The sequence below is a fragment of the Thamnophis sirtalis genome, unplaced genomic scaffold (genome assembly GCF_051295495.1).
Source record: "Thamnophis sirtalis isolate CommonGarterSnake01/CBP01778 unplaced genomic scaffold, rThaSir2_p1.2 scaffold_4, whole genome shotgun sequence".
NCBI classification, from domain to species: domain Eukaryota; kingdom Metazoa; phylum Chordata; class Lepidosauria; order Squamata; family Natricidae; genus Thamnophis; species Thamnophis sirtalis.
Window position 1 is genome coordinate 29064568 of NW_028261384.1, and position 27344 is coordinate 29091911.

A 27344-nucleotide genomic window follows, 5' to 3' on the forward strand; every position below is an offset into this window, starting at 1 on the left:
TCCTCCCTCCCTTCTTTCCCTCCCCGCGCACGCTCCGAATGTGCATCCGTAGGAAATCCCCCCCCCCAAAAGAGGAAGGCTCGTGGGCATCGCGCGCGAGAGACACGGGAGTTTAAGGTCGCCCGCGCTCTACGGACGGCCCATGGTTCTCGCGTGGAGGGAGGAAGAGCGGGGAAGGAGGAGAAAGAGAAGACCGGGGAGTGTAAAGGCCTTCGGTTCTGCGGCCTCTGGCGCGTAGTCAGGCCTTCTCTGAGGAAGGCTTGCAGTGCGCCTGCGTGGAGCGGGCCTTGCTCTCTCTCGCTCTCTCTCTCTCTCTCTCCCTCTCCCTCTCCCTCTCTCGCTCGTTTTATTGCCTCGCTTCGTGGACCGCAGGGTTTCTGCCGCGGCGCTGGCCCGTAACTTCAGACTCGTTCCTGTTGCCTGAGCTGAAAGACTGACGGATAGTGGCCCGGCCGTGCCGGCGCACGAGAGGAACTTCAAAGAAGCTTCTTCATCACTGTTTTTCCCCCCTCGCCTCCCTGCCGCCAGCACCACTGGCGCTTCCAGCGGCCATGGGTCCGACATCCCTGTTATGGAGGCGGTACTGGCGGCGGCGGTGGCTGAGTGACTGAAAACCGAGAGTGCTGTGGGGGAGAAGGCAGCGGAGGCCACGGGGGTCTCCCTGGCGGTGTGTGGTGTCGTGCTGACGGTGTTTTTAACCCTTAGATGGTCTCTAGCGAGCCGTTGTTGCTGCCTGTGTCACTGGAGGGCGAGTTCTCCAATAGCATGAAGGAGATGATCGGCGGCTGCTGCGTGTGCTCCGACGAGAGGGGCTGGGCCGAGAATCCGCTGGTTTACTGCGACGGGCATGGCTGCAATGTCGCAGTGCATCAAGGTGAGTGAGAGGGCCCGCCTCGGCCAACCCCGTTCCGCCGCCCATTTACACGGGCAAGCCGCTTCCTGCGGCCTTCCCTTCTTCCTTCGCCCCCGCCACCCCTTCAGCGTCATCTTAGCCCCGATTGCCCTTTCGGAGTATGTATGCACGCTATTGGCTCTCCCCGCCCGATAGCAAAAAGATCGAGTGGCTGCTTGCTCGCAAGCCCAGGCATTGTTTTAGGATCATTATTTTTTAAAAAAACTGGTAGTACGTTGTGTGTTGTGCAACAGTTGGGAAAGACTCGCTTTTCCTTCTGTTCGGGAATTGCGCGTGTCGTCTTAGGTCGCTACTTCCTTATCCTGCATGTGCCTGCCCCTTCCTCCGCCCTCTGGTTAGAAAACAGGCAGGGTGGGAAAAGGGCTGGGCCGTTAGCAAAACAGTCCACGAATGCAGAGTTCGGCGTAGTGGGAAGACCGATTTGCAATTTTCTCTCTCTGCCTCCTAAATTGGAATCCGTTTTCCCGTCGGCACGCCGAGAGAAAGCTTGCTGCTTTCCTCCCGCAGACTTCTCTTCTTAAACGAGACGTGGAACTAGGTAAAGTGTTTGTCCAAGGGAGAGTTGGATATCATGTGACATCCACCCCCCCCCACCCGTTTCCCCCACCCTCCACGCTTGCCAAAGTGTCATTAAGCTGGATCGGGTCGGCTGGATAGGAAGACTTCCTGTTTGTGGTAGGAGCTTGATGGAGGAAGGGAGAAAAAGGGCCGCTGTAGAATTACTTAGCCTTTGATGATAGATTTGTTTGGATTACTGGAGGGAGTGCAATTGGCTGGTGCCCAGCTGTGTTGCTGTTTTGCTGGCTATAATGAGCACAGTGTGCATCTGTCTGTATCTTGGTGTTCTTGTTTCTTTTACTTTTGGGAGAAGTTGGGGTCACTTATAACTGTATATCACAGCACAAAAGGTATAAGGGATTTAATTGTTTTAATAACACTTGTTAGATCTTTTGACAGGGCCTTTTTCTTCCTGCAAACAAAATATTTATATTTTTAGTTCTGTATGTATGTATATGTACTCTTTTTAACAGGTTTGCTAAATTTTAACAGCAATCACTAAATAGCAATTTAAATTCATATAATCTTTTGGGAGAAAAGAGATATTAGGAAAAAATTTCCAAATAAATGATGTAGAACATTTTTTAAAAATTGCTGTATGTACTCTTGATAATGAACAAGGTTAAAGAATTGATATTGAAATTTCAGTCTTTATTAATTTTCCAAAAGCCTATACATTTTTAATAGTATGACATTTCATGGTAGGAAATGAGGAAATAGTGACCTTATAATATAAATGTGGTGTAGATATGTTTCTTACCCCACCTGAATGAAAATTAAATATCTTTATCCAAAAACATATTGCTGGGGATTTTCTCAATATTGAGTAATGTGAGAAGAATATATATTACATGTTTTATAAATATCAGTGATGCAAATGGTTAGGATTTATGTTTTTCTCCTATAGAGATATTTATTTCACTGTATTTTCTTAATATGTTAATAGTAAATTTGCAATATGTATCATATTTGAGATGTTATCCAACCATGGGAACTACAAAATAATTAAACAGAAAATACAGTGAGGATGATAGTAACTCTTACAGCATGCTATAATTTGATTTTTATGTGCTTCAATCATTTTTTGCATACAACAATATTTTTGTGCTGAAATATACATCTGTATACTATGTTTTTTCAAAATAAGTCCAATTAATAAGTCCAATTAATTTAATTGGAAATAGTTTATATCCTTAGAAAATAGCCCGTTTGCTCAGTTGATTCATATTTTGGTTTCAAAAATATTCTCATGATTTACAGGAAGATTCAAGATTTTTCTAATGAAAATTAAATTGAATTCATTGTAAATGTGAGAATGCATATTAAAAAATCCTTATGAAGTGACTCTCTAGAGAGGTTTTTTTGAGAAAGTTCATCTTAAAAATCAGTGATTCCTGTAGCAGGAATTAATTACTTAAGGGAATTAATGGGTGAAGGAAAGAAGTTCATCATTGATGAGTAGTTATCCTTCTTTTGATATTCTAATCTTCCATTGTAAGAAAATTAAAGAAATTTGAAATGGAAGAAAGTTAATATAAGACTGCAGAAATATTGTGGAAATTCAGAACAGTCTGCCTATGATAGAGTATGGCTGTGGGCTGTCATTTGTGACACCTGTTGCCTGTAAGATGACATCTGCAACCCTCACAATTATATTAAAATGTTGTTTTAATGTTCAGAAGTTAAAATAGGCAGAATTTTCTCTCCTATCATATCTTATGACATTTTGCTTGAATTCCCAAGTATATTTTGTGACATACAATTTTGGGTAATTTTGATTGCCATTTTGACCTTTGATGGTTATCATTATTTAGAATGCTGGAGTTTGGAGGAATTGCTTAATTGCCTTTACCTATTCACTACAATATCCAAAAAAGAACTGGTGCCTAGTCTCTATTTGAGCACACCTAGTGAAATGGAATCCATTAACCTATCTGTATAATTAGATCCATTATCAAACTGCCTTTGCTGTTTGAATTTTTTTCCTAACATGTAGTAGAATTATGCCCTCCTATAACTTAAACCTATTATTCCAAATCTGTACTCTGGTATGAAAGAAAACAATCTTAACTTTTTCTATGTAATATCTTTTGGTATTTTAGGAATGCTATCAGCACCTCTCAGCTGGCTTTCTCATGGCTGAATTTTTCCCAAGTCCTTCAGCCTTTCTTCATAGAACATTTTCTATTCCCCTGATCAGCCTTGTTGCCTTCTCTGGATCTGTTTCAATTTTTATGAATATTTAAAGTGGTGTGCCCAGAATTGTACAAGTTCTTTAAGTAGTACCTGTGAAAAGCATAATACAGTGGAATGATTATTTGCTATGATTCAGAAATTATATTTCTGTTGGTGCAGTCTAAAGTTGTATTATACTTTTTTGCAACCATATTCCACAGCTGGCTTATATTCAATATGCAGTTAAGCACTTTATCAAGTACTTTCTCGCATATACCATGCCAGATAGTCTCTATTCAGTATTTGTGCAGATAATCTTTTTTCTAAGTGATGAAATTTGTTCTTGTTTCTGTTAATTCTCATTATTTTACATTCAGCCAATATCTCTATCTTGCCAAGATTATTATTTTTTCTGTGTGGTGTCCAAGTGCTGTAGATACACTATCCAATTTGCTAAGGAATCTTAGTTGTTTGTTGAGTACAATTTTTGAGTCAGCTTTGTATTCCCCTTAATTATATGCCATCCAGCCCATGCTTTCAGAATGGGGCAGCTGTAATATATCTGATTAATAATAATCATCATCATGCTTTGGTTGCTCATCAGCATGTCACGTGTTATTTTATGTAATGATTTGCTGAAAACATGATATATTATGTTCACAGAATTCCCATAATCTATTAAGGAAGTTGCCCAGTCTACATTTCTATATTTATCTATATTTATGTATTTGTCTAACTTTTGATAATTGTTACATAGTTTTCAGGGATCTTATGAAATAATCTATTTACAATAATTTCAAAACTTTTCCCAAATATTAAGGGCAGGCTAAATATACTAAACTCATATGTGATATTAGATCTATGTCAGTTTTCTATATCTTTTTTTCCTTTTGATGATGGGCAGCATTTTCAGACATTTGGCATTTTGTCAATTCTTTAGGATTTCTCAAAAATAATAACTAAGTATTCCGCCAAAACATCAGTTAGTTTCTTAAGTATGATAGGAAATTATTCAAAGCATCCTTCTCTGATTCAGTTTATTATTTTGTTTTCTGATTCCAATTTCATATTACAATTCCTGACTACTTGTCTGTATGTTTCCTTTGTAACTTGGACCACTTCCTAATTTATGTATCCAGTTTTTATTTTCAAATATTCAATAAAGATGTTGATTTCTAAAGGCAAAAGTAGAGATACAAGCACTTTAGCTTTGTGCAATCTAGATCATTGTCATGTCTGATGTTATTTTATTATTTGTGCTTACAAAAAGCAGATTTGCTCAACTTACTGATCTTATTTTCATATCAATCTGCTTCTCACTTTTCTTCTAAAGAGAAAGGTAGCTAGAAATGAAATACAGTAATATAAATTTTATGTATAACTGTGCAAGTTATGTAAACTTTATTTAGTGGTAAATCCAAATGAATTCACTCCAATTTAATTTTCAAGTTAATATGCAAATACTATTATGATGCCAAGTGATAAATTAAAATTCTATATTATCTATACAGTGGTACCTTGATACTCAATTGCTTTGAAACTCATCAAATTTAGTACTCAACACATTTTGATGCAAAAATTTAGTCCTAGAACTGATAGTTTGTTTGGTATTTAATGCACAAATTAGAACCTGTTGTCAGCTGCCTAGTGATGTACTACTTTATTCCTTATGGGGAAAATTTGTTTGGTACTCATGGTTTTTGGTACTGTTTGCACCTCCCAGAACCAATTAACGATGACTACCAAGATATCAGCAGTATAACTAAACTGGATGTTTTTAGTCACATCACAGTTACTTTGCTTTGTGAGATAGTTGGATTTTATGTTGTACAAACGTCATGGACGAGATGTTCCACAATCCATAATCACTACTGTGATTTCTATAATCAGTTATACCACTGGCACATGCATTTCAGAACATTTGTATACATGCATGTATACATACACACATACCATATTTTTCAGCATATAAGACACACCTTTACCCCCCACCCTAAAGAGGGTGAAAATCTGGGTGCGTCTTATACACTAAAGGTATTTTTGGCCTCCCAAAACCCCGCTCCCTTCACAAAAAAATGATGTGCAGAGGGTTTGGGAGGCCTGCAAAGTGCTTCTGGTTGCTGGGTTAACCCTAACCCTACCCCCCCCCCCCCAGGCCCCAGGAGCACTCTAAAAGCATCCTAAAGACACTGCATACCCATTTTGGGGGGCAAAAAATGGGCCCATTTTTTGCTTGTTTCCCCCCTTCCCCAGAAACACTTTGCAGGCCTCTCAAACTCTCTGCATGCCCTGTTTTTCACAAAAAATGAGGCGTGCAGAGGGTGTGGGAAGTCTGCAGAGTGCAAAAACTTTTTTTTTAATTTACTTCTTCAAAATCTTGGTGAGTCTTATGCTCTGAAAAATACAGCACATACCTATATACCATATATACGTAATTTCAATTTAAAACATACAACTAAAAGATGGTGTGTATACAAACCTAAAGGAATAAATAGAATTGACAGATGTTACTTTCATGATGAAATTTGATAAAGTATATATGGGATAACTTGTTTCCTAGTGCTGGGAATAGCATTCTGTAGTAGCACCAATACATTGATTATAATAGTTTTATTGTAAGTAGCTAGTTGGAAGGTAAAAGATATGTAGGAATATAGGTTTGTTAGATTTGATTGTTGTACAATGATATTTTGGGACGAATATATACAAGGCATTTTTAAGAATAATAAGCAATATTGTTTAATAGATTATCAGAAACATAAGAATAACAATACTAGTAGACAAAGATGATGCTAAAGCTACAATTGAGAATAATATCATATATAATTTGAAGACCTGAACATGAATACATCTTTTTTTCTTCCTTTGTTTTTTGTACCAGATTGCTTGATTAAAAATCAATCCATCGAATTAAATTTTTTATTCATTATTAGCCTTATAATGGTTTGATTTGCCCATTCAAACTTTTGTCTCCATTTTAGCTCAATATTCTTGTGACTTTCAACATACTCTTTCTTATTCTCACTCTTAGTTTCATGTAATGGTTAAGGCATTAGGCCAGAAACCAGGAGACAGTAAGTTAGGCATAAAGCCAGTTGGGAGACCTTTAGCCAATCACTTTCTCTCAGCCCTAGGTTGAAGACAATGGCAAAGCACTCCTGAAAACTTTCCAAGATAACAACAATTTCTGAGAATTGGAGACAATTGAACAGAAAAAACCCCAATCCCTAGGAAAATATTAGATTAGGAGAAAGGTTTTAGGTTATATGCTTCGATAGATCTAAAAAAGAAGCCCTTTGTTGGGAGAATCCTCAATTTAGCAACTTAAAATAAGTTAAAGATGAGGATTTGATTAAAACAATTTATTTAATTAGAATTTGTTACATGGTATCTATTAACATGCTCTATTAAAAAAAGGACTGATCAAATTGACTTTCAAGGGCAAAAATGTTATCAAAAATTTTCAAGGTAAAGCACCTTGTTGTATTAGTGTACATAGAATAATTATAACATTTTAAATAGAATTAATAAGAGATTTCTAAATATATATTTAATATTTATAAATTACTTTCCTTCCTCAATATTTACATATAAATAAAGTACATTAGTAGGTAATTTAATTTAATGGTATATTTTGGGTATAGGTCAGTAATATATTTGCATATATTGGTTTTTGTCCCCAAAACAGCATGCTACGGAATTGTGCAAGTACCCACTGGACCCTGGTTTTGTAGAAAATGTGAATCTCAGGAAAGAGCAGCCAGAGTGGTAAGTCTGAATTAGTCGGTATAATTTACAACATATTTATTTACTATTTCTACTAGCCGATATATATATATGAATACCGAAAATGAATTACATTTATCAGGGAATGACAGTTTCTCTTTTATCAGTCAATAATGGGAGTAAATAAGCATTCTATTTTTATATTTTTGCCTGGATGTTTTAATTAGTTCTAGTTTCAAAGTATAGAAAACCACAAATTTTTACTTTAAACAATATCATATTATATATTCCATGACTACATTCCTTCCTATCTCTACCCCTCACCTACCCCTTCAGAAGGGAAAAATGACCTGTGAGTAAAAGTGCAATTTTCTTTTTCTTTGAATTTCTGCTACAAATTGAAAAATAATCTAGCTGCCCAAGTTTTCTAGCAGCTTGAAAACATGGGAGGTTGCTTCTTCAGCATCTATTAGTTTCTGGTTTTTGCATCAAAACTGAAACTCTTATAAATACGTTATGGAAGTCTAAGAGAGGCAAATCTAATCCTAGATTTCATTCATTTTATTGCTGTAATTGACATATGGATACTTGGGAGTAAAAATTGCAGTCCCAAAAAATAATTTCTACAAGTATTGTCAGTGCATTCTGACAGTTTATTATTGGAAGTGGTATTAAAAAAAGCTTATTGTGATTGGAAATATACATAGAATCTTAAATTCCTATTTTGTTTTATACTTTTTTTGAAATGGGCAAAAATGATCCACTGTTGTGGTAGATCAGACTCTGTAACTTCAAAATGATAGCACTGAATTATGTTTGAAATATGCTAACAAAATTTTAAAGATGCCTGCACTTGTACATCATGCTAAACCATAACTTAATGTAGCATACACAAATAGAATCTCAGCAGGTCTTCTGTTCTGTTCTGTTTTCCCTTATTTAGTATATTAAAGGGAGAAATAATTGTCTTTTTCTTTATGCAAATTGAGAGTTTGCATAAAGTAGGTCAATTTCAAACTTCTGAAACTGGTTTTTATAATTATGTTAGTTAAATATAAACTATAATTCTGAAGTAACTAACATAGCTAAGTGGATGTTTTCTGATCTGCAGTATTTCGCCAATATATGCCACATAGATGCATTGGTTTTATAGTTTCTAAATTACATAATTTCATTACTGAGAACTGGGTTACTATTATGTTGGGATTACACCAAATTGGGGGAAAGGTTACTTTAGTGCATAATGTAAGATACTTGTACTTGTACTTGACGCCTCTTCACCCATCGTGGGTATAGGCGACTTCCATGGAAATTTGACGCCACTGTTTTCGGTCCTGTGCTAGGGTTGTCAGGTGGTGCAGTCAGTCGCTATCAACGTCTCTATCATAAATACTTTTAGCGAGAAGGGCCTGCTTCCCTGTTTGTTGCAATGTTTGCACATTGAGGCAACCGATATTGTTTAGCCCTAAAAAGGGCTGATTGGAATGGATACGGCGATCCATGGAAGCTGTTTCGGCTGGATATACCCAAGGGGGCGCCAGTCCCAAGGGTCGACAGAGCCCGATTGGTGGGAACGGGGGGCACCACTTGAAGGCCGGGTTGTCGTTTGATAGCTGAGAGGCTTTGCAATAAGCGTTGCAATGTATATTTTGCGCATCAGCTACCCTTGCCCGCCCAATGTAAGATACAACTATAAATATTAGGTTATATTGTAGGATTTGCTATCTATTTTCTAGATTTAAATTTCCCGTGCACAAGAACAGAGCTCTTTCTTTATTATCTCTCTTTGTCTATTATATAGTACGTTTCTGTAACATTTTCATTGTCTTAGCCTATTATTGGCAATATATTAGGACATTGACTGATTTATTTTATTTACCAGATTTATTTAATAAGAAATAAGTGAGGATGTAATGAAGCTTAAGAATTCAGTTCTGTTCTATTGCAGTTGATTGCTATTTTTTATATTAGTTACTGTATTTATATGGGTGATTCAGTGCTGTATTTTTTCAATTATTTGATTTCTTGATGGACTCGATATCTACTACATCTTGAGGCAGACTAGCACATTGTTTTCTAGTGAGTCAGTTAAGTCCTTTGGTGGCATGCATTGTTAGGGTATGTATATGGTATGGTGTGGCACTATATACTGTATATAGCTTAGCTTTGCTTTAGATGAATTATAGTAGCTTCTTACTCAAGAAACGGATGAAACAATAGGGTGGGTTCACACATCATGCTATGATATACTTTATTTCACTGTGGGCAAGATTGATTGGGATGTTAGAGCTCAATTCCTGTTCCTTTGGGGACAGTCTGGTTGTGGTTAGCAATATGGACATTGAAAAAGAGCTGAAATGTGGATCTGTATGATCTATATGTATGGTGATGCTGAATACTGCATTCTTTATGGTTTTTCTGCTTTTCAAAAGCTCTTTGCTAAAAGAGAGATGAAACATTTATGGAAATGTAGATGGTTTACTAAATCAAGCAATTTTCAGAGAAAGGATAGTAATAATGATTTGGAATGCATGTATACCTCTCAGGGTTTTTTTTAAATGCATCACTCTTTTATTTTATATAGTTGGATATTTGGGTATCTGATACAATAAATACAGATTTCTGTCTGAGCCTTAGCTTTTATCCATGATTAGAAAATAAACTTTATTTAAATGTGGTATAATATCTATAGTTACTGAAATCCATTTTGATTATTTTTGTAAAGCTTTTGAAAGGATCCTCAACAGGATCAAGGTAATTATTTTTGTAATGGTTTTGTACATTTCCACACTAATATTTGTTCCACTTCATTTTCTAAGAATAAATTAGAACTGTAAATGTAAACATCCTTATACAGATTAATTTCAGTACCTGAAATATTATTGTAACAATAGATGTCCAAGTTTGCAAGGAGAATGCTGAATTAGTTCCATTGTGACCCAGTTTTGATTGCCATCATTTTCATTTAGATAATCTTTAGTCAAGAAGTATGTGTCAATATTAATCTATTTTGCTTGTAACTAGTTCTTGATTTAATTTTTATATATATCACGAGTGTCAAACTCGCCATGTCACATTGCTGTCACGTGACGTATCACAATGTTTTCCCCTTTGTGGAACTGGAGTGTGTGTGGTCTGGGGTGTGGGACGCATCCGGTTCGCTGGCTGCCAGTTTGATACGTCTGATATACATGGTTTGATTTTAAATTCTGTTCCATGTTTTTATTACATGTATTATTGTTCATACAATTATGCAGAATCCTGCTCAGAACCTTCTAGAGCTCATGTGTTGCTTGGTTGGCAAGTCCATTCCTCAAATATGTCACTCAACAAGGTATGGCTCCTGCCAAGCTTTTTGAATGCTTTAACCATCGTAGTATTTGCATATTTATGCTTGAAGTTATTATTTCTCTACTTTGCATACATTCTTCCTTTTAAAAACTGTTTTTTCCTTAACATTTTTAAAATTATCTTCAAAACTCCATAGATACGTTCAGGACAGGAGAGCCTTCTATTGCAAGCTTTCAGTGTCATGACTCTCAGAGACTCATTTACTTGTCAGCATTGTTAGACATTTATTAAACAGGCTCATCAAAATCATTCTTTTAGTTTGTGAGTCTCTCTTTGAACTTCCTGAAACAAGCATTAAGGGTAGTAGAATCCAAAGCTATCGTAACTCCTTTGTTCTTCTTTATGTCTCCTACCATATCTCCAAAATTGCCTGGCAGCTTCCTTGTCTGAGAGATCTGCTGATCTCCGCCTCCTGTAAAAAACACTTAATGTCTGTGTTGCACTATTGTTAGCCCCCCAAAATTCCTCTTTGAGATTCGAAACTTTCTAAGAGGCCTACCTGCCTCATTCCAGCCAGAACCAAAAAAATAAAATAAAATTGGAACCATACAAACTAGGGTCCTTTTAACCTCTGAGGCCCAAAGCTTGGGGGAACAGCTAGGTCTTAAGAAAGGCTAATAGGGTCAAACTATCTGGATCTCCCAAGGGAATGCTGTTCCATAAGGCAGGCAGTATGATAGGATTATCTTTAGCCATAAAGTTATTTCCTTCCAAAACCAGTCTTAATCTTCCACCTGAATCACAACATTATATTGCCACATTTTGCCAATTATTCAAGTCACTGAAAGTTTTTGTATATCTACAATATTCTCATATTTTATTTGGAGTACAAGATATTCTTTTGCTGGAAGCAAATTTTATTTCTGGTTTTTCCGTGGCATTTAAAGGCCATAGATAATTAATCCCTTAGCATTCTCCAAATGGAGGTGGCGATCATATTTTGTTGTGTTAGCAAAACAGCCATGTCTCCTTTTTACTTGTGCTCACTTTTCAAAACTGATGGTAGCATTATCACTATTCCCCTATGGCGATTCCATAATGAACTTATGCTGGGTAGCCACATGGGTCCAGTCTTCTCCTTTTCATATATTTCTGTAGACTGCACTTCTATTCCTATAGAATTGCAAGGTTTGGAAGGGCTATTCCTACTGTGGCAAGTCTCTCTTCTAGGTAAGAAATTGTTAGGAATCCATGTTTGTGAATCTCACAGACAACAGTGAAAAACTGGTTGCTTAGCAATCAGTTCAGTTCTTTGATTGGTTGTCTGTGAATTTATACAACCCACCCTACTACTCCACTAGGTGTCAGATGACTATTGTTCCTTTGGTTCTGCTGCATCAGTTTTAGCAACTCAAGTGACTTGGTAGAACCTTTAGTTTAAGTTATTTGCAATTGAGACTTTGTATAGAGACATAAGCCTTGAATGTGAAATTGTAAAAATCATTTAAAGAATTATTGTAATTAGAGCAATGTAAGTAATTCACAGCTACTATCTCATGGAAAAACAAATCTGTATTTAATAATACAATATGTGGAATGATAAACTCAATACGAGTAGTATTAGGAAGGAATAGGAAATACAATGGGGTCTTGATTCTATTTGTATAAATCTCTACTGTATGGGATGATTACACCTAACAAACAATTTACCATTTGAGTAAATGTGTGTGTATGTTTAGTTTAAAATGCAGGTAGCCCTCATCTAGTGACTATAACTAGGCCTGGCAACTTTATTAAGTGAAGTGATCACTAAGTGAAATTGTCACTATTCATGATCTTATTTCAGCTTTCCTTTCCAAGGTTGTAAATATGAAAATCACTTGTAAAATTACTTTTTTCATCATTGTTGTAACTGCAAATGGTCATTGCATGAGACAGTTACTAAATGTGGACTACCTGTATTGTATAACTGCCCATCTTAGATCACATCTCCATGTGGTTCATAACTGATAAACTACAAAAACTAACCATAGTTTTACAAACTGAAAGTAAAAACCTGGAGTCTCAGACATTCTGTTAGTATGCCTTGATAACCCATCCATAGGCTCCCCTGCACTATATCCCAGTGCATGTCAGAAAGAAAAAAAAATGAGTCAGATTCCTTCAACAGAGAATCTTCACCAAGTGGAAGTCTGAACCTTGTATTTGGGGCTAGACTTCTAGATCAGTGTAATCATATTTCTCTCTTGAAACAAAAGTAATTAGCATATTTTAACAATACAATGTTCAATTTTATTAAGATGTATTTTAGGATTATCCCCACATTTTAAACTAGCAGGTATATCTAGCTTTCCAAGACTAACATAGGACGTTCTTTCATTAAATAGTTGCTGTTAGGAGTATGATTTGTTAGGCTGGATGAAAATTAATTTTATTAAGATTCAATGTAGGTGACATACATGAAAATGGAAGTTTAAAATAAATGCAAATTTAATTTAATTATTCAGTACTTTTTATCTAGTCTTCCAAAAATCTTCCTTTTTCAAAGCTAATCTTCTTTACTTCTCTTCAATATATCAGTTTCTCCATTTTATTTTGCTTAACACTACTTTTCTTTTTCCATTTACTTCTTGGGTCACATAGCTTCCTTTTCCTATAATATTGTATTATCTACATTAGACTTGCAGAACTTCTAGAGAGGAAAAAGCCATTGAGAAATTAAAACTAATAACAGGCCACAAAGGAATACCTGGCATGCCAATCAGCTGTTTGGCAGCTAGTAGCACAGTGATAGGGAGAGTGCTGGTAATGTTGATGAGCCTTGGAGGTATTGAGATGCTCAGTAGTATGTCTCGGCGGGTCCTGGCAATGGGAACATTGGCAGCAGGGGATTTAATGAATTTCAGAAAATTCCAACAGGCCCCACAAAGCTATTTGGCTGGCAAATCCTATGTTGTGCAGACTTGCTCCAAAGTCTTATCGTAGATGCTATAGTGTGATTCCCAAATGCCACATTCCTGGCACACCAAAGAGCAAGAATCATGTGCATTTCAAAAAGGCCTCTTTAATAGTAGTCTGAGAAAAAAGAGTAAATTCACAGTCAAACTCCTAGTAAGTTAATTAAGGTGGAGTCTCTCTCAGATGTTTCCTTTGCATGACCCTTATATCTTGGCTGTGTTACCTTTTTTCACCTAAACTATACTTGTCTTCCTTCACTTTCTTTTGAGTCTCTCACAGCATTCTCTTTTACTGGGCAATGGTAATAAAGTCTGACCTTTCCCTTTTCTCCTTGAAACATGCCTGACTAAGTGGAAAAAATGAAAATGAAATAAATATTAGGTGTGAGAAAGGGCAAAGGAAAATGTCTGTGGCTGAAGTGCACCCGCAATAATCATTATCTACAATTTACCCTGTGGAGGATTCTTCCCCATTGCGGAGACAATGAATTGTTCTTTTCATTGCTTCCAGTATACATTGGTGTGGTTGTCTGAAAAACATTGGAATTGTAGATTCGAAGGATATATATTTGGGGATGATTGTTATAAAATATGAAGATACTGTGTTTTTAAAATTATATTTCAAAATATTGAAAATGAAGAGATAAATATCTGACAGATCTCAAAATGCTTTATACCAGTGTCTTCACTGAAGTTTTTCTTATGCAGAAGCATCTGCAGTAATCTGTCTCATGTTGGAGTTGTGTACACACAGAACTAAAAGACTTAAGAAGTTTTTCTCATCTCCTATGGATCAATGTACATTCATATGGAACTAGTAACAATAATGGGAAAATATGGATTAAGGCAAAGGAAGTTTTTTAATGCATGAAAAATTCTCCTACTTTCCTTAACTGGAAAATCTAAATTACAAGCTAAAGATATTTCATACATTATGTTTTTCTTTTTTTGCTGTTCATAATTGTGTTTATTTTCCTTTAGAAATGTGAGTTGTGCCCTCACAAAGATGGTGCTTTAAAGAGGACTGATGGTGGGGGTAAGTATTTAAAAACTTTTCTTTCAAATTCTTTGCTTATTAAATTACATTTTATATAACTGCTTACCTCTTTTTCTTTAGTTCTGTTTCTGGACAGATATGAACATGTCTAGAAGAGAAACATCTTGAATGGTGTATGTGATACTTGGCTTGATTGTTCTGTTATTCTATCTGAATGTTATTTTAGTTTCTTTATATTTAAGCTTTTAACCTCTTATAACCTGGTTACAGTAATTTTTGTGAGTTGAACAGCCATATAAATCAAATTAAAAAAGAAATAATACAATTAACTGGTATTATGAGTGGTAAAAGCTATACATTTTTTGAGACAGTAAAAATCTTTTAAATTTTTGTATACCATTTATTGTATTTGATAATGTAAATGTTCATCAGTATAATATATGTTTGATTTTACATATGGGCATGAATTTGAGAAAATCATTTTCTTCCTTAATTCATATCTTCTTACACATGGTAAATAAGAATAGTATTATATTAGAGGACTGTATATATATTGTACTCTGAACTGATGCTGAAATTCTTTAGTGAACTTTATAATTCCATCTGAAGCTTTAATTTACTGCTCTCAAGTTGCATGTGTAAAATGAGGTGCAAGTATTCAGTGATACAGTAATGTAAAACTAAAATTATTATCTTCCGCATTTGCTTTGGCAAATTGTGGAAAGAAATGAAAATCTTTCTTTTCCTACAAGCTGATCCTTACAAATGCAAATAAATTCAGATTTGCTTTTTAAATATAAATTTCATAACTAAGCACTTAGCTCTGCATTCTAGTCTTAACTTTCCATTTAAAAATCCATAGCATACTTAGTAATTACAACTACTTCAGCATAAAAATGGCAATGCTAATTTAAAGCCAAACATAATAAACTATGTAGCAATTCTGTAGAACAATAGAAATGTAAATTAGGCTCTGATGTTACTAAACCCTGGAAGAATAGTAGTTTTTGTTTAATGTCTGAAATAAAGAAGGAGGGAGTATAATCACCATGAAGTGGAAATTGATAGTTTCAGTGCCACTGCTGAGAAGGCCTTACCATGCAGCAAATACTTGAAGTAATGAAGAATTTGTAACCGGTTCACTTTGCAAAAATTGGACTTTTAGCATTTTCTAATTTAAATTAATTTAGGATTTATAATCCTAGCAGGATTATAAAAATACTTTTACAAATTTATTGAGTGCAGAATTTGTTTTCTTACTTCACATTTCTCTGGTCATGGCTTCCTGAAATATAAGGCATTTAATACTGTTTATGTATTTTACATACCGTGTTTCTCCGAAAATATGACATGTCCTGATAATAAGGCCATGCCACATTTTTCTGGTGGGGAAAAATATATGGCCTCCCCTGCAAATAAGCCCCCTGGACAACTGCCCCATTCCAGCCAGGCAGAGCTCCGCTCACCAACCTAGTAGTATCCCGAAGATGCCAAGCCGCGGGAACTGGGGGTGGATGGGGGGCAAAGGTGATCGCGTTGCTTGGCGCCTTTGGGATATCCCTGGGTTGGTGAGCGGCGCTGTGTCCAGCTGGGGAGGGAGATTGCCGGGCGGCTGCTCTCTTGCGAGCAGGCTCCCAAAGAGCCAGGCACAGCCTCGGGCGAACGGCTGTGTTGCGCTGTTGCAGCAGCACAACACAGCAGCCATGAAGCAACCATGCTCACGAGCAGCCACCTGGCAAAACCCCTTTCCAGCTGGGCACAGCACCATTCACTGACATGGGGTATCGCCAATCCACCTGAGCGCCTGTTTGCCGCTGCCCGGCTCTCGTGGCTTGCCTTCAAAATGCCAGTGAATGGCACTCTGCACGGCTGGAGAGGGGGGTTGCTCAAGCGCTGTTCCGCTCGTGGGCCTTCCAGCCTCACAATGCCCTGGCCCAGCTCTCCCTGCTGAACCAGGATACCTCCGCTGCTGCCCGCTGCCATCCCAGTATGGCTTTTTCAGTGGCTTCCAAACCGAGTCTTCTGGCAATGGCCACTCTGGGCGTACGCGCTGGCATTTCAAAGACCCCAAGCCACGGGAGCGGGCAGCAGGAAATGCGTTCGTGCGGCTTGGCGATACCCCTAGGTGAATGGCACTGTGCCCGGCTGGAAAGGGGGTTTGCCAGGTGGCTGCTCGTGAGCGTGGTCGTTTCATGTCTGCTGTGTTGCGCCATTTGCCCCTGAGGCTGTGCCCGGCTCTTTGGAAGCCCGCTCGCAAGAGAGCAGCCACCCGGCAACCCCAAAACAATAAGCCCTCCCCTGATAATAAGGCCCAAGCCATATTTTGTGAGTCAAAAGAAAATAAGATCCTGTCTTATTTTCGGGGAAACATGGTATATATGCACACAAGTATGTGTTTGAGTGAGACACACACACATACAGAAACACACACCTCTATTGACTCATATGCATATGATATCTTTACATTATTTAGCTCCTAGATTTGTAATTATACTGCTTTGCTTTAGTGGTTATAATACAGAACTTGTAAATTTTTAATTTTATTATTTAAGACTTCGAAATGTGCTTTATTAGAAGAAGCCAGCCTTTTTCATAATTACTTTTTGTTTGTTTAGTGATTTATTAGCATGATATTTTTTTCCATGAATTCATATATGGATTAAAGATTGGATGTTTTCACAAATACTATCTTTGAATAAAAGGTTGATGGTGTTTTTTAATACTGCTTTTAAGAATGTTCACTTAAACTTTGCTGTTTGTGTGTGCAATGTTGCTACTACATGAATAAATCATTAGTTAATGCTTGAGTGGATGCTATGATGAATGTTGTAATTGTAACCAGTTACAATGGAAGAAGACAAGCACCAAGTTTTCTGATAAATACCATATTTTTTAGACTATAAGATGCACCGGAGTATAATACGCACCAAGATTTTGAAGAGGTAAATTTAAAAAAAAAAAAGTTTTTGCCCTTCCCAGCCCTCAGGACCTAGAACCCTCTGCATGCCCCATTTTTTTGTGAAAAGCAGGGTAGGCAGAGAGTTTGAGAGGCCTACAAAGTGCTCCTGGGGGCTGGGCAGGGCAAAAATAATAAAAAAAACAGTCTGTTTTTTGTGAAAATGGGTCCATTTTTTTTGCAAAAAATGGGGCATGCAGAGCGTTTGGAAGGATTGCAGAGTGCTTGGGAAGACAAAAACACCCCCATTTTTGTGAAAAACGGGCCCGTTTTCACTTGTTTTTACCCTCCCTAGCCTCCAGGAGCACTCTACAGGCCTCCCAAACCTCTGCATGGCTCATTTTTTGCAAAAAATGGGATGCGCGGGGCAGGGTGTCAGGAGGCCAAAAATGCTGTATTCACTGTATAAGACGCACCCAGATTTTCACCCCTTTTTTTGGGGGGGGGGGAGAAAGTGCATCTTATACTCCGAAAATATGGTAAGTTGACTTTCCCTCTGAATTCTATGGATACAGTAGATTTTTTTCGAATGGTTTCTGCTGCTCTACTGGAACTCTGGTGGATTTCTAGAAAGCACTTAAGGGTAAAGACATATGATGGTCATGGAGAAGGCTTACAATAACCTGGTGTCTTCTGCATGCTTTATTTATAATTCCCTTGATCCTTGCATACCTATCATAATCTAGATGTGATATGAACTGTAAACTAAAATAAAAAAGATAACTCATTTTATACGTTTGCATTAGAAAATGTACTCTTGTGAATAATCTGATATGTTCGATTCTTTTTAAAAGTGAGAACACGTGAAATGGAAAGGTAAAATAAAAGTTGAGGCAAGTCAAGCTGAGCATGGGTTTAAATCTAGGTTTATTATTTATTATTATCATTCTAGCCTACCTCCAAAGTAAAATGGCATTATTTAAAAACAAATTATCTTCCATTTTGTTTCTCACAGGAGGGATGGTGATAGTTATTTTATGATGATAGGGAAATCTAGCTGAGTAGATTGCTGTCAAGATTATGATTACTTTCTGCCCTCTCTTCAGGAAATTTTACCATGGATGGTAATGATCCTCTTGGGCAAGGAAAGCAGGTCCATTCAAAGAATCTTGTATGTTAATGAGTAAAGTTGTATAGTAATTATAATCTGCCTTTCTTGTTCTCTTACCTTTTTAAAAAAAACCCACCTTTTATCTGTCCAATGCCATCTAGTGGAGCTTTAGTGAGATGCAGACAATGTGTTCAACCTATCTAACTTGATGTTTACTTTTGAGATTTTTCTAGATAGATACTCATTTATTAGTGTGTTTTCTGTAACTTACATGGATAGTATTTTATGCTGCATGCTCGCTGTGTGTGTGTGTGTGTGTGTGTCCGTGTCGCCTGAGGGATACATATTTGCCATATATGGCTGCACACCAATTTTAAAATAAATATAATTAATCTATCAAACATTGCATTATTTATTCATGTTAATAATTTTGTATTATTAGAAGAGATTCTCTAAACCTTTAGAAATATCTTCAGAAGTCTCTTCTTAATTATGCATGGCTAAACATGAAAATCATCCCTAGCTTTTCCTAGATGTCTCAAAGATGCTTTTTCAAGAGGAAACTAGACTTTCTGGTTTTTCTTTGAAGACGTTTCGCTTATTATCCAAGAAGCTTTTTCAGCTCTAGGGTTTTTTGCTAGGAAAAAAATTAACAACAAAATTGTTACACATTGTTTTATGTGTTTTGAATCACCAAAGTTCAGATTAAAATCTTGAAAAATTGTAAACTATCCTAAAGATAAAGGACAGAGATCTAGTGTGCAGAATTGCTAAATATGAATGCAGGATGCATCTTGATGATTTGTTTGTAATTGTTCTTAGACAGTGGTGACTTCACACCTTTTGTGTGCTTAGTTACTATCCTTCCACTTTCAGTAAATTGTTTCACTTAATCTTGTAGTATTGCATAATTATTTTTCATGTGAGGAACTAGCAAAAGCATCTTAATCTTTTTTGTATAACATTTAACTCTAATTTAAAATCCAAAAGGTTTCTCTAGTTGATAATATATAGCAAGATTTCAACAACAAATAATCATTATGTACATGTTGGTTTGTTACTCTTGTTCCAGCTTGCGTATTTCAAATGCCTTTTCTTGTTTAACTATCCTTAATTATGGCAATTTTAAGACAAAATTAGTATCCATATAGCATGCTTTTCTTTTTGTAACATGTTTTCCTTTTATATAATTTAGATACTCCATTGTAAAGGAAATTTATAAATTAATTGTAAAGAGAAATCTAGTCTCTTCCCCGTGTTTTTGTGTGTGTGTGTGTGTGTTGCTTTGTGATAAACTTGTTTTTAATTTGTTTGGAAGCCTACAGTATACACAGTGAAGTTCTTTAGTTTTGTTAAATGTAAAGGCTTTGTTGGGATTGAAATTTACTCCCAACTGGATGATGATCAGGAATGCTGTAGAACAGCATTCTTTGTTAGTTTTATAGCAGGATTTCTGAAAAGCATCTGCTTAGTTGAAAGTCAACTTAATGCAATAGTTTTGTTGTCATTTTTTAAGATTTGACTGGGGATCTCCTAGCTTATAAAGAATGTCACACCTAGCTTTTGAGTCAGCATTTTTCTAAACCTGAGCTACCTTAAATCTACTTTATGCTTTTATTTATAAAATTCCTAGTGCAAAATTAGGATGCTAAATTGTTGTCTTTAGAAAATACATACACACATGCATATGTGTGTGTGCATGTATGTTTAGTTTTAATATTTAATAAAAAGTCTCCATATTGAGTTTCAAGAGGCTGGGTTTGCCATGTAGTAGGTTTTGATGTAAACTAACTAAGGTAAACTTATTTTGAAAAAGGTTCCTATTTTCAAAAGTAACATTTTAAATGTTGGGAGATCTGTAATTTTGTAACTTTATTGTTTATATAGTCAACATAGGCATTAACTTATGTATGAATAAAATTGGATTAAGCCTCTCAGTCTTTTTGTGAAGATTTATAAACAAAGTAAGGCATCCCATCACATGACATGTAGAAAAAAATATAGATTTTGATAGACTGTATAGCTTTAAGCATTATTCTTGGAACTGTTCTTAAATACACCATTGCACATTTAAACATACCAGTAGCACTCTTTCTTAAAGCCTAAAAGAGCTACTGTAAAACCATTAAATAGTGGTGAACAGTGTGGAATTGATCAGTATTTTTCACATTAATTGATTAAGTGGACTTCATTTGTCATCTTCAGATATTCCTATTAGACTTTATGACCAGATGGTAATGATTAATCAAAATCAAGCTACAACTTGGAAGACTGTAAGTTCTGGTCCTGCTTTAGTCATGAAGCCAACTGGGTGATCTTGCAATGGTCACTCTCTTTCTAAATTGATTGAATGAATATTGAATAAGACTAGTTGGTCTGCAATCTGCAATTTGATATTCTTTTAAGATAGCTGTAGATACTCAAAGCAATAAATCATACATTTCAATATCAATGATTTCTGGATTGCTTTTAATATTTCTTGTAATCTGCAAAACAATAAGAAAGGATCATGTTTAACTAATTTTAGATTCATTTATAGCTATATCCTGCAAGATCCTATATTTATTTGTTTGTTTATTTAGTTAATTAGTTTTATACCATCCATCACTACCAAGCAACTCTTGGTGGCTTACAACACCATAAATAAAGGGGGAAAAATCAGAATTAAAATATTAGACATTATAAATTGAAATCTTAAAACTAATGTTAAAATGGATAAAAAGTACCAATGGGTAGACAGGATGGAGGAGGGATCTTCTGTTAATCGACTAGCAATTTGGATCCTTCTGGGATCCAAGCCAGGTTTTCAGGTTTCTTTGGAAGAATAAGAGGCTGCAGGCGGATTTCACCTCAAAGGGGATTATATTCCAAATGCTCTACTAGCCAAGACTGTAATCTGCTCTTCAAGCAGAAATCTTGAGTCTAGAACCATGGTGGCAGACTGGCACATGTGTCACAGATGCCACGTGGAGCCATTTCTGAGGGCATGCAAGGTGTTGCCCTGTCAGCTCCAGCGCGCATGTACACGCTGGCCAGATGATTTTCAGCCTTGATTTTGGCTGCTTTTTGCCGAGGACAAAAACTCGCCCAACATACAAACCGGAAGTTTGGGAACTTCTGGAAGCTTCATGCATGCACTGGCCAGCTTGATTTTTGCCATTTTTCACTCCCTAGAGGCATTCTTGAAGTCTCCATGGGGCAAAAAACCATCCAACGGGCAAAATGGAAATTCGGGGAACAGACTTCTGGTTTGCACATTGGGCTGTCAGTTTCCGAACTTCTGGTTTGCATGTTGGGCTGTTTTTTGCCCTCCAGAGGCTTCAGGGAAGCCTCCAGAGGGAGAAAAATGGCCCAACAGGCAACCCGGAAGTATGTTCCTGAACTTCTGTTGGGCCATTTTTTGCCCTCCCCAGATTCCTAGAAAGCCTCTGGAGCCTGGAGAAGGCGAAAAACGGACTTAACGGGCAATGGGAGTCAGAGAATGGGCCATTTCCGGCCTCTGAGGGCCTTTGGGGGGCATGGGGGAGGCCGTTTTTGCCTTCCCCAGGCTCCTTGAAAGGCTCTGGAGCCTGGGGAGGGGAAAAATGGACCTACCAGGCCCACTGGAAGTCAGAAAATGGGCTGTTTCCGGCCTCCGGGGGTCAGGGCAGGCCGTTTTCACCCTCTTTAGAAAGCAGTGGGCACGAGTATGCACTCATGCGCAGGGGCACTGCATGGGGGGCCTTAAATTATGGGGTGGGCATGCGAGCGCACACAATAGCATGCACGTTCATCCTTTGACATCCGAGGCAAAAATGGTTTGCCATCATTGCTCTCAAAGGACCTCCAACTGACACTGGGTTTGTCTGGGGAAGTACAATCTATTAAACTCCTGGTTTCTGAGGCTCCATGTACCCAAAGTCACTATATCTTATCTGGGTTCAGCTAAAGCAATGGTGAAACTTTACTGTGGGCATGGCTTGGTGGGTGTGGTTCTGTGGGCATGGCTTGGTGGGTGTGGTTCTGTGGGCATGGCTTGGTGGGTGTGGCAGGGGAAAGATCCTGCAAAATCTCTATTCCCACCCCACTCCAGGGGAAGGATACTACAAAATCCCCATTCCGTCCCCACTCCTGGGGGAAGAATATTGCAAAATTTCCATTCCCATTCCTCTCTGGAGCCAGTCAGAGGTAGTATTTCCAGGTTTTCCGAACTACTCAAATTTTCCGCTGTCGGTTCTCGAGAACCTGCTGAATTTCACCCCAAGTTAAAGCTTGTGGTTCCCCATTCAGGCCCCCACAGACTCTAGGCAACATGAGAGGGCAGCACCAGTAACACTTGTATCACCTTAGACATAGACACAAAGTTGAGTATCATCAGTATACTGATGATATCTTATCCCATGGTATTGGATGATGCCACCCAATGGCTTCATGTAGATCTTTAAAAAGAGCAGAGAGAACACTGAGCTCTGTGCCATGTCACAAAGAACAGCCGGAGACTAAATCTCTCACTCTTTATTTGTTAATATGGCTAGATGCAGGACTCTGTGATCAAATACACTGAGATCCAGTATAGAGAACATATCAGCATGTTTAGGAATTCTTTAAATGTTTAAATATTTTTCTTAAACTAGATGCATAAGATCAGGATAAATAGAATGATCTGTTAAAAATGATTTGCATTTAGTAAACGCTGATGAAAAGACAGTATTTTACAAAAGCAGATGCGAAGAGTGGTAACGTGGTTCCTTGGGAGAAAAGCAGCAGGAACTACTTTCAGAAGTGATTTGCAACCTTCCCTGCCTATTTCCCCACTGAGTTTGCTTGTGGGAAGCTGGCAGGAAAAGTAATAAATGATGATCACATAACTATGGAGGTGCTGCACCAGCCAGAACTGTGATGATCATTGTAAGTAGCACTCATTCATTGCTGTTGCAAATTCAGCATAGTTGTTAAGTGAGAACTATTTGGAAATTGTGAAAAATATTTAATTGACAAGTGAAAAGTAGTGTACATAGACAGTTTTATTCACAAAGATGGTGGATTTACCTTTTGGACCCTCAGATGAAAAAAACATTGCTTTCTTTTGTTGAAAAAGGCTGGGATGCATTAATGCAAACATTTATAAATGGTTATGATTTTTTTAATGAAAGCTTTATCTATTACATTCTCTATACATTATATACTGCACATTGATTGTTCAGTTGTTGAGAGCCTATAATTGTTCTGAGTTTTGGTAAACTTGATTTGAATTTTACTTTCTTTATAATTTTGTAATTTTTTGTTAGAAACAATGGCTTTGTGCTCCTAGTAAGTAGAAGATATTTTAACTACCTTTATCATTATTGGTTAACATCAAAGGGTACCTTAAAACATTTCTCATATAAATCTATATTTCTATAAAAATCTTTCTTACAACAGACTGAGTACATTATATGACTTTTATATTTAAAATAACAGAATAACAGAGTTGGAAATGACCTTAGAGGTCTTCTAGTCCAACCCCCTGCCTAGGCAGGAACTCCTACACCACTTCAGACAAATGGTTATCCAATATCTTCTTAAAAACTTCCAGTGTTGGAGCATTCACAACCTCTGGAGGCAAGTTGTTCGACTGATTAATTGTTCTAACTGTGAGGAAATTTCTTAGTTCTAGGTTGCTTCTCACCTTGATTAAATTTCCACTCATTGCTTCTTATCACCTATAAAGCCCTTCATGGTAGTGGGCCTGGGTACTTGAGAGACCGCCTACTGCCAATTACCTCCACTAGACCGATACGATCGCATCGATTAGGCCTCCTCCGAATACCATCTTCCAGCCAGTGCAGACTGGCAACTACCCGGAGGAGAGCCTTCTCGGTGGCTGCTCCAACCCTCTGGAACGAACTCCCCGTGGAGATTCGGACCCTCACCACCCTCCAGTCCTTCCGCGCTGCTTTAAAGATCTGGCTATCCCGGCTGGCCTGGGGTTAAGATTCTAACCCTACCCGAATTGTGTGACTGTTGTGTTTTCTTTTAATATGTTGTACTGTCTTCATGTTTGTCCTCCCCCCCCCCTTTTTTTTTGAACTGTGAGCCGCCCTGAGTCCCCCCAGGGAAAAGGGCGGCATACAAATAAAGGGAAATACAAATGCAAATAAATTCTTGTCCCCTGCCCTCAGGTGCTTTGGAGAATAGCTTGACTCCTCTTCTTTATAGCAGCCCCTGAGATATTGGAACACTGTTATCATATCACCCCTGATCCTTCTTTTCATCAAACTAGATATACCAAGTTCCTGTAACCATTCTTCATATGTTTTAATCTCTAGTCCCCTAATCATTTTTGTTGCTCTTCTCTGCACTCTTTCTAGAGTCTCCACATTTTTTTTACATTGCGGCAACCAAAACTGGATTCAGTATTCCAAGTGTGACCCTACCAAAGCATTATAAAATGGTATTAACTCTTCACGTGATCTTGATTCTATCCATCTGTTTATGCAGCCTAGAACTGTGTTGGCTTTTTTGGCAGCTGCTGTATAGTGCTGGCTCATATTTAAGTGGTTGTCCACTTGGACTCCAAGATCCCTCTCACAATTAGTACTATTGAGTGAGATACACATACACTGTATTTTGTTTTTCTTGCCTAAATGTAGAACCTTTTTTTGCAGTAGATTTTTTTACATTTCTCTATTAAATGATACCTTTACCTTTATCATTACAAATAAACAAAAATAATTACATTTCCGATTATATAGTGGCCACTTATACTTATCCATTGCAGCTTGTAATACCATCTGAAATGTCTAATTCAGTGGTTCCCAACAATTTTTTGGCCATGCCCCACCTAAGCATCTATAAAATCCTGTCCTCATCCCCCCCTCCCCCGGCGACATATAATTCTTACTTTACTCAAAAAGTGAACTCTACTTACACGGAGGAAGCCTAAAAGGACATTAACTTGGTTTAAACAAGGTTCAAATTGCCCCCATTAAAAATCAAATTGCCCTCCTGTGGAGCATGGGCCCCACATTGGGAACCACTGGTCTAATTGGATTGTATCCACTGAAAATGACTTGGAAGTCACATGTGTAAAGTCATATAGGTAAAGAAGCATAAATTTTGATTACTTGCACTTTGCCACCTACCTCCAAATGATTAGAAGCCCCCTTTTCAGCTCTTTGATGACTTCTTACTTGCTACTTTTCTACAGAATATCCTTAAATCGTTATTTGTGTCTGAAAAATATTGAAACAAACTATTTTTGTCTATAAGTATATAATAAACATATAATGGGTTTTATGTATTTTTGTTTACCTTAAAATACTTTAAAGATTTTATAATGTTTAGTTATCTACATTAAAATCCATGGGGAATTTTGCCAGGAAAAGGAATTTGTCCTAGGCTGCATTAACAGAGGGGTAGAATCAAGATCACATGAAGAGGTTTACTAACCTCTTTTTAATACCTTGTAAGATGACACTTCGAATATTGCGACTGTAGAAAGAGACTGTAAAAGAAGTGCAGAGAAGAACAACAAAACAATTAGGCAACTGGAGGCTAAAACATATGAAAAACAGTTAAGGAATTGGGTATGTCAAACCTAATGAAAAGAAGGACTAGGGATGATGTGATAGCAGTGTTCCAATATCTAAGAGGCTGCCATAAAGAAGAGAGGGTCAACTTATTCTTATATTCTAAGCACCTAAAGGAGGACAAGAAACAATAGATAGAAATTAATCAAAGAGCGAATCAGTCTAGAACTAAGAAATTTCCTGATAGTTAGAACAATTAATTAATAGAACAACTTGCTTTCAGAAATTATGCGTGCTCCACCACTAGGAGGTTTTGAAGACGAGATTTATCTGAAATGGTATAGGATTACCTGCTTGAGTAGGGAGTTGGACTAGAAGGCCTCCAAGGTTCTTTCCAACCCTGTTATTTTATTATTTTAAGGAATAATCAAGGCAAGTAGAGCTCATGGTGCAGAGGTTTCTTCTCAGGCATTTTTATAATGAAGAGTCCGGGATCTCAGACTCAAACAGCAAGAGACATTTTAATGTCTCTTGCTGTTTCTGCAAAGCCTGCAGTGTCTATTTTTACTGTTGGGTTGAAATATATGATATGAAATATATCAGCCATGTGCTGTCATAAATCAGGAGAGGATAGACCTGTGATGGTGAACCTTTGGCCCGTGTGCCACAGGTGGCATACAGAGCAATATCTGAGGACAGGCGAGGCATTGCCCTATGTCAGCTGATTTTCGGCCTTTCGGAGGGTAGGGAGAGGCTGTTTCCGCCCTCCCCATGTTTCAGGAAAGCCTCCAGAGCCTGTGGAGGGCAAAAAAATAGGCCCAAAGGGCCTACCGGAAATTCAGAAATGAATTGCATAAATTTATGCAGAAATATTGCAGTAATAAAATATGAAATGCAATCTCTTCTCAAAATCCTAAAACTGAATGAAGAAAACACAAATGAGTAAAAAATCATATTTTTTCACTGAGGAATATATTCCCAAACTACATATTTGTGTGCATTCGTAATCAGGTGTGAGTGAGTGAAGTCCTGCCTTATTTAAAGAATAGAATTCTGGGTATAGAAGTCTAATGCTTATAACATGTGTTTGGAGGTTTCCAAGAATCTATGACAAGCAGTTTTGATGCTCACCAAGCTAGAAAAGTTTACAAATAAAGTTTTGTATTCTACCAGTCCACTCTCAGAAGATTGTGTACAAATGGAGATAATTCAGCACCACCACCTCTTCAG

At 37.3% G+C, this 27344-nt stretch overlaps 1 protein-coding gene across 7 annotated transcripts in view; it reads left to right on the forward strand.

Annotated features, from left to right (window-relative positions):
* The first annotated feature begins 311 nt into the window (after window positions 1-311).
* The window catches only part of MLLT10 (MLLT10 histone lysine methyltransferase DOT1L cofactor), a 128523-nt gene continuing 101490 nt past the window's right edge, over window positions 312-27344 (forward strand). For 2 of the 7 annotated variants that reach the window (XM_014056116.2, XM_014056117.2), the window contains exons 1-3: window positions 314-874; window positions 7335-7414; window positions 14602-14656. In XM_014056116.2, coding sequence (XP_013911591.2) covers window positions 706-874; window positions 7335-7414; window positions 14602-14656 — 304 coding nt within the window. In that variant the 5' untranslated portion in view covers window positions 314-705. Of the gene's footprint in view, window positions 875-7334; window positions 7415-10629; window positions 10707-14601; window positions 14657-27344 lie in introns of those variants that run through there. The other 5 variants (XM_014056120.2, XM_014056121.2, XM_014056119.2 and 2 more) reach the window with 5 other exon arrangements.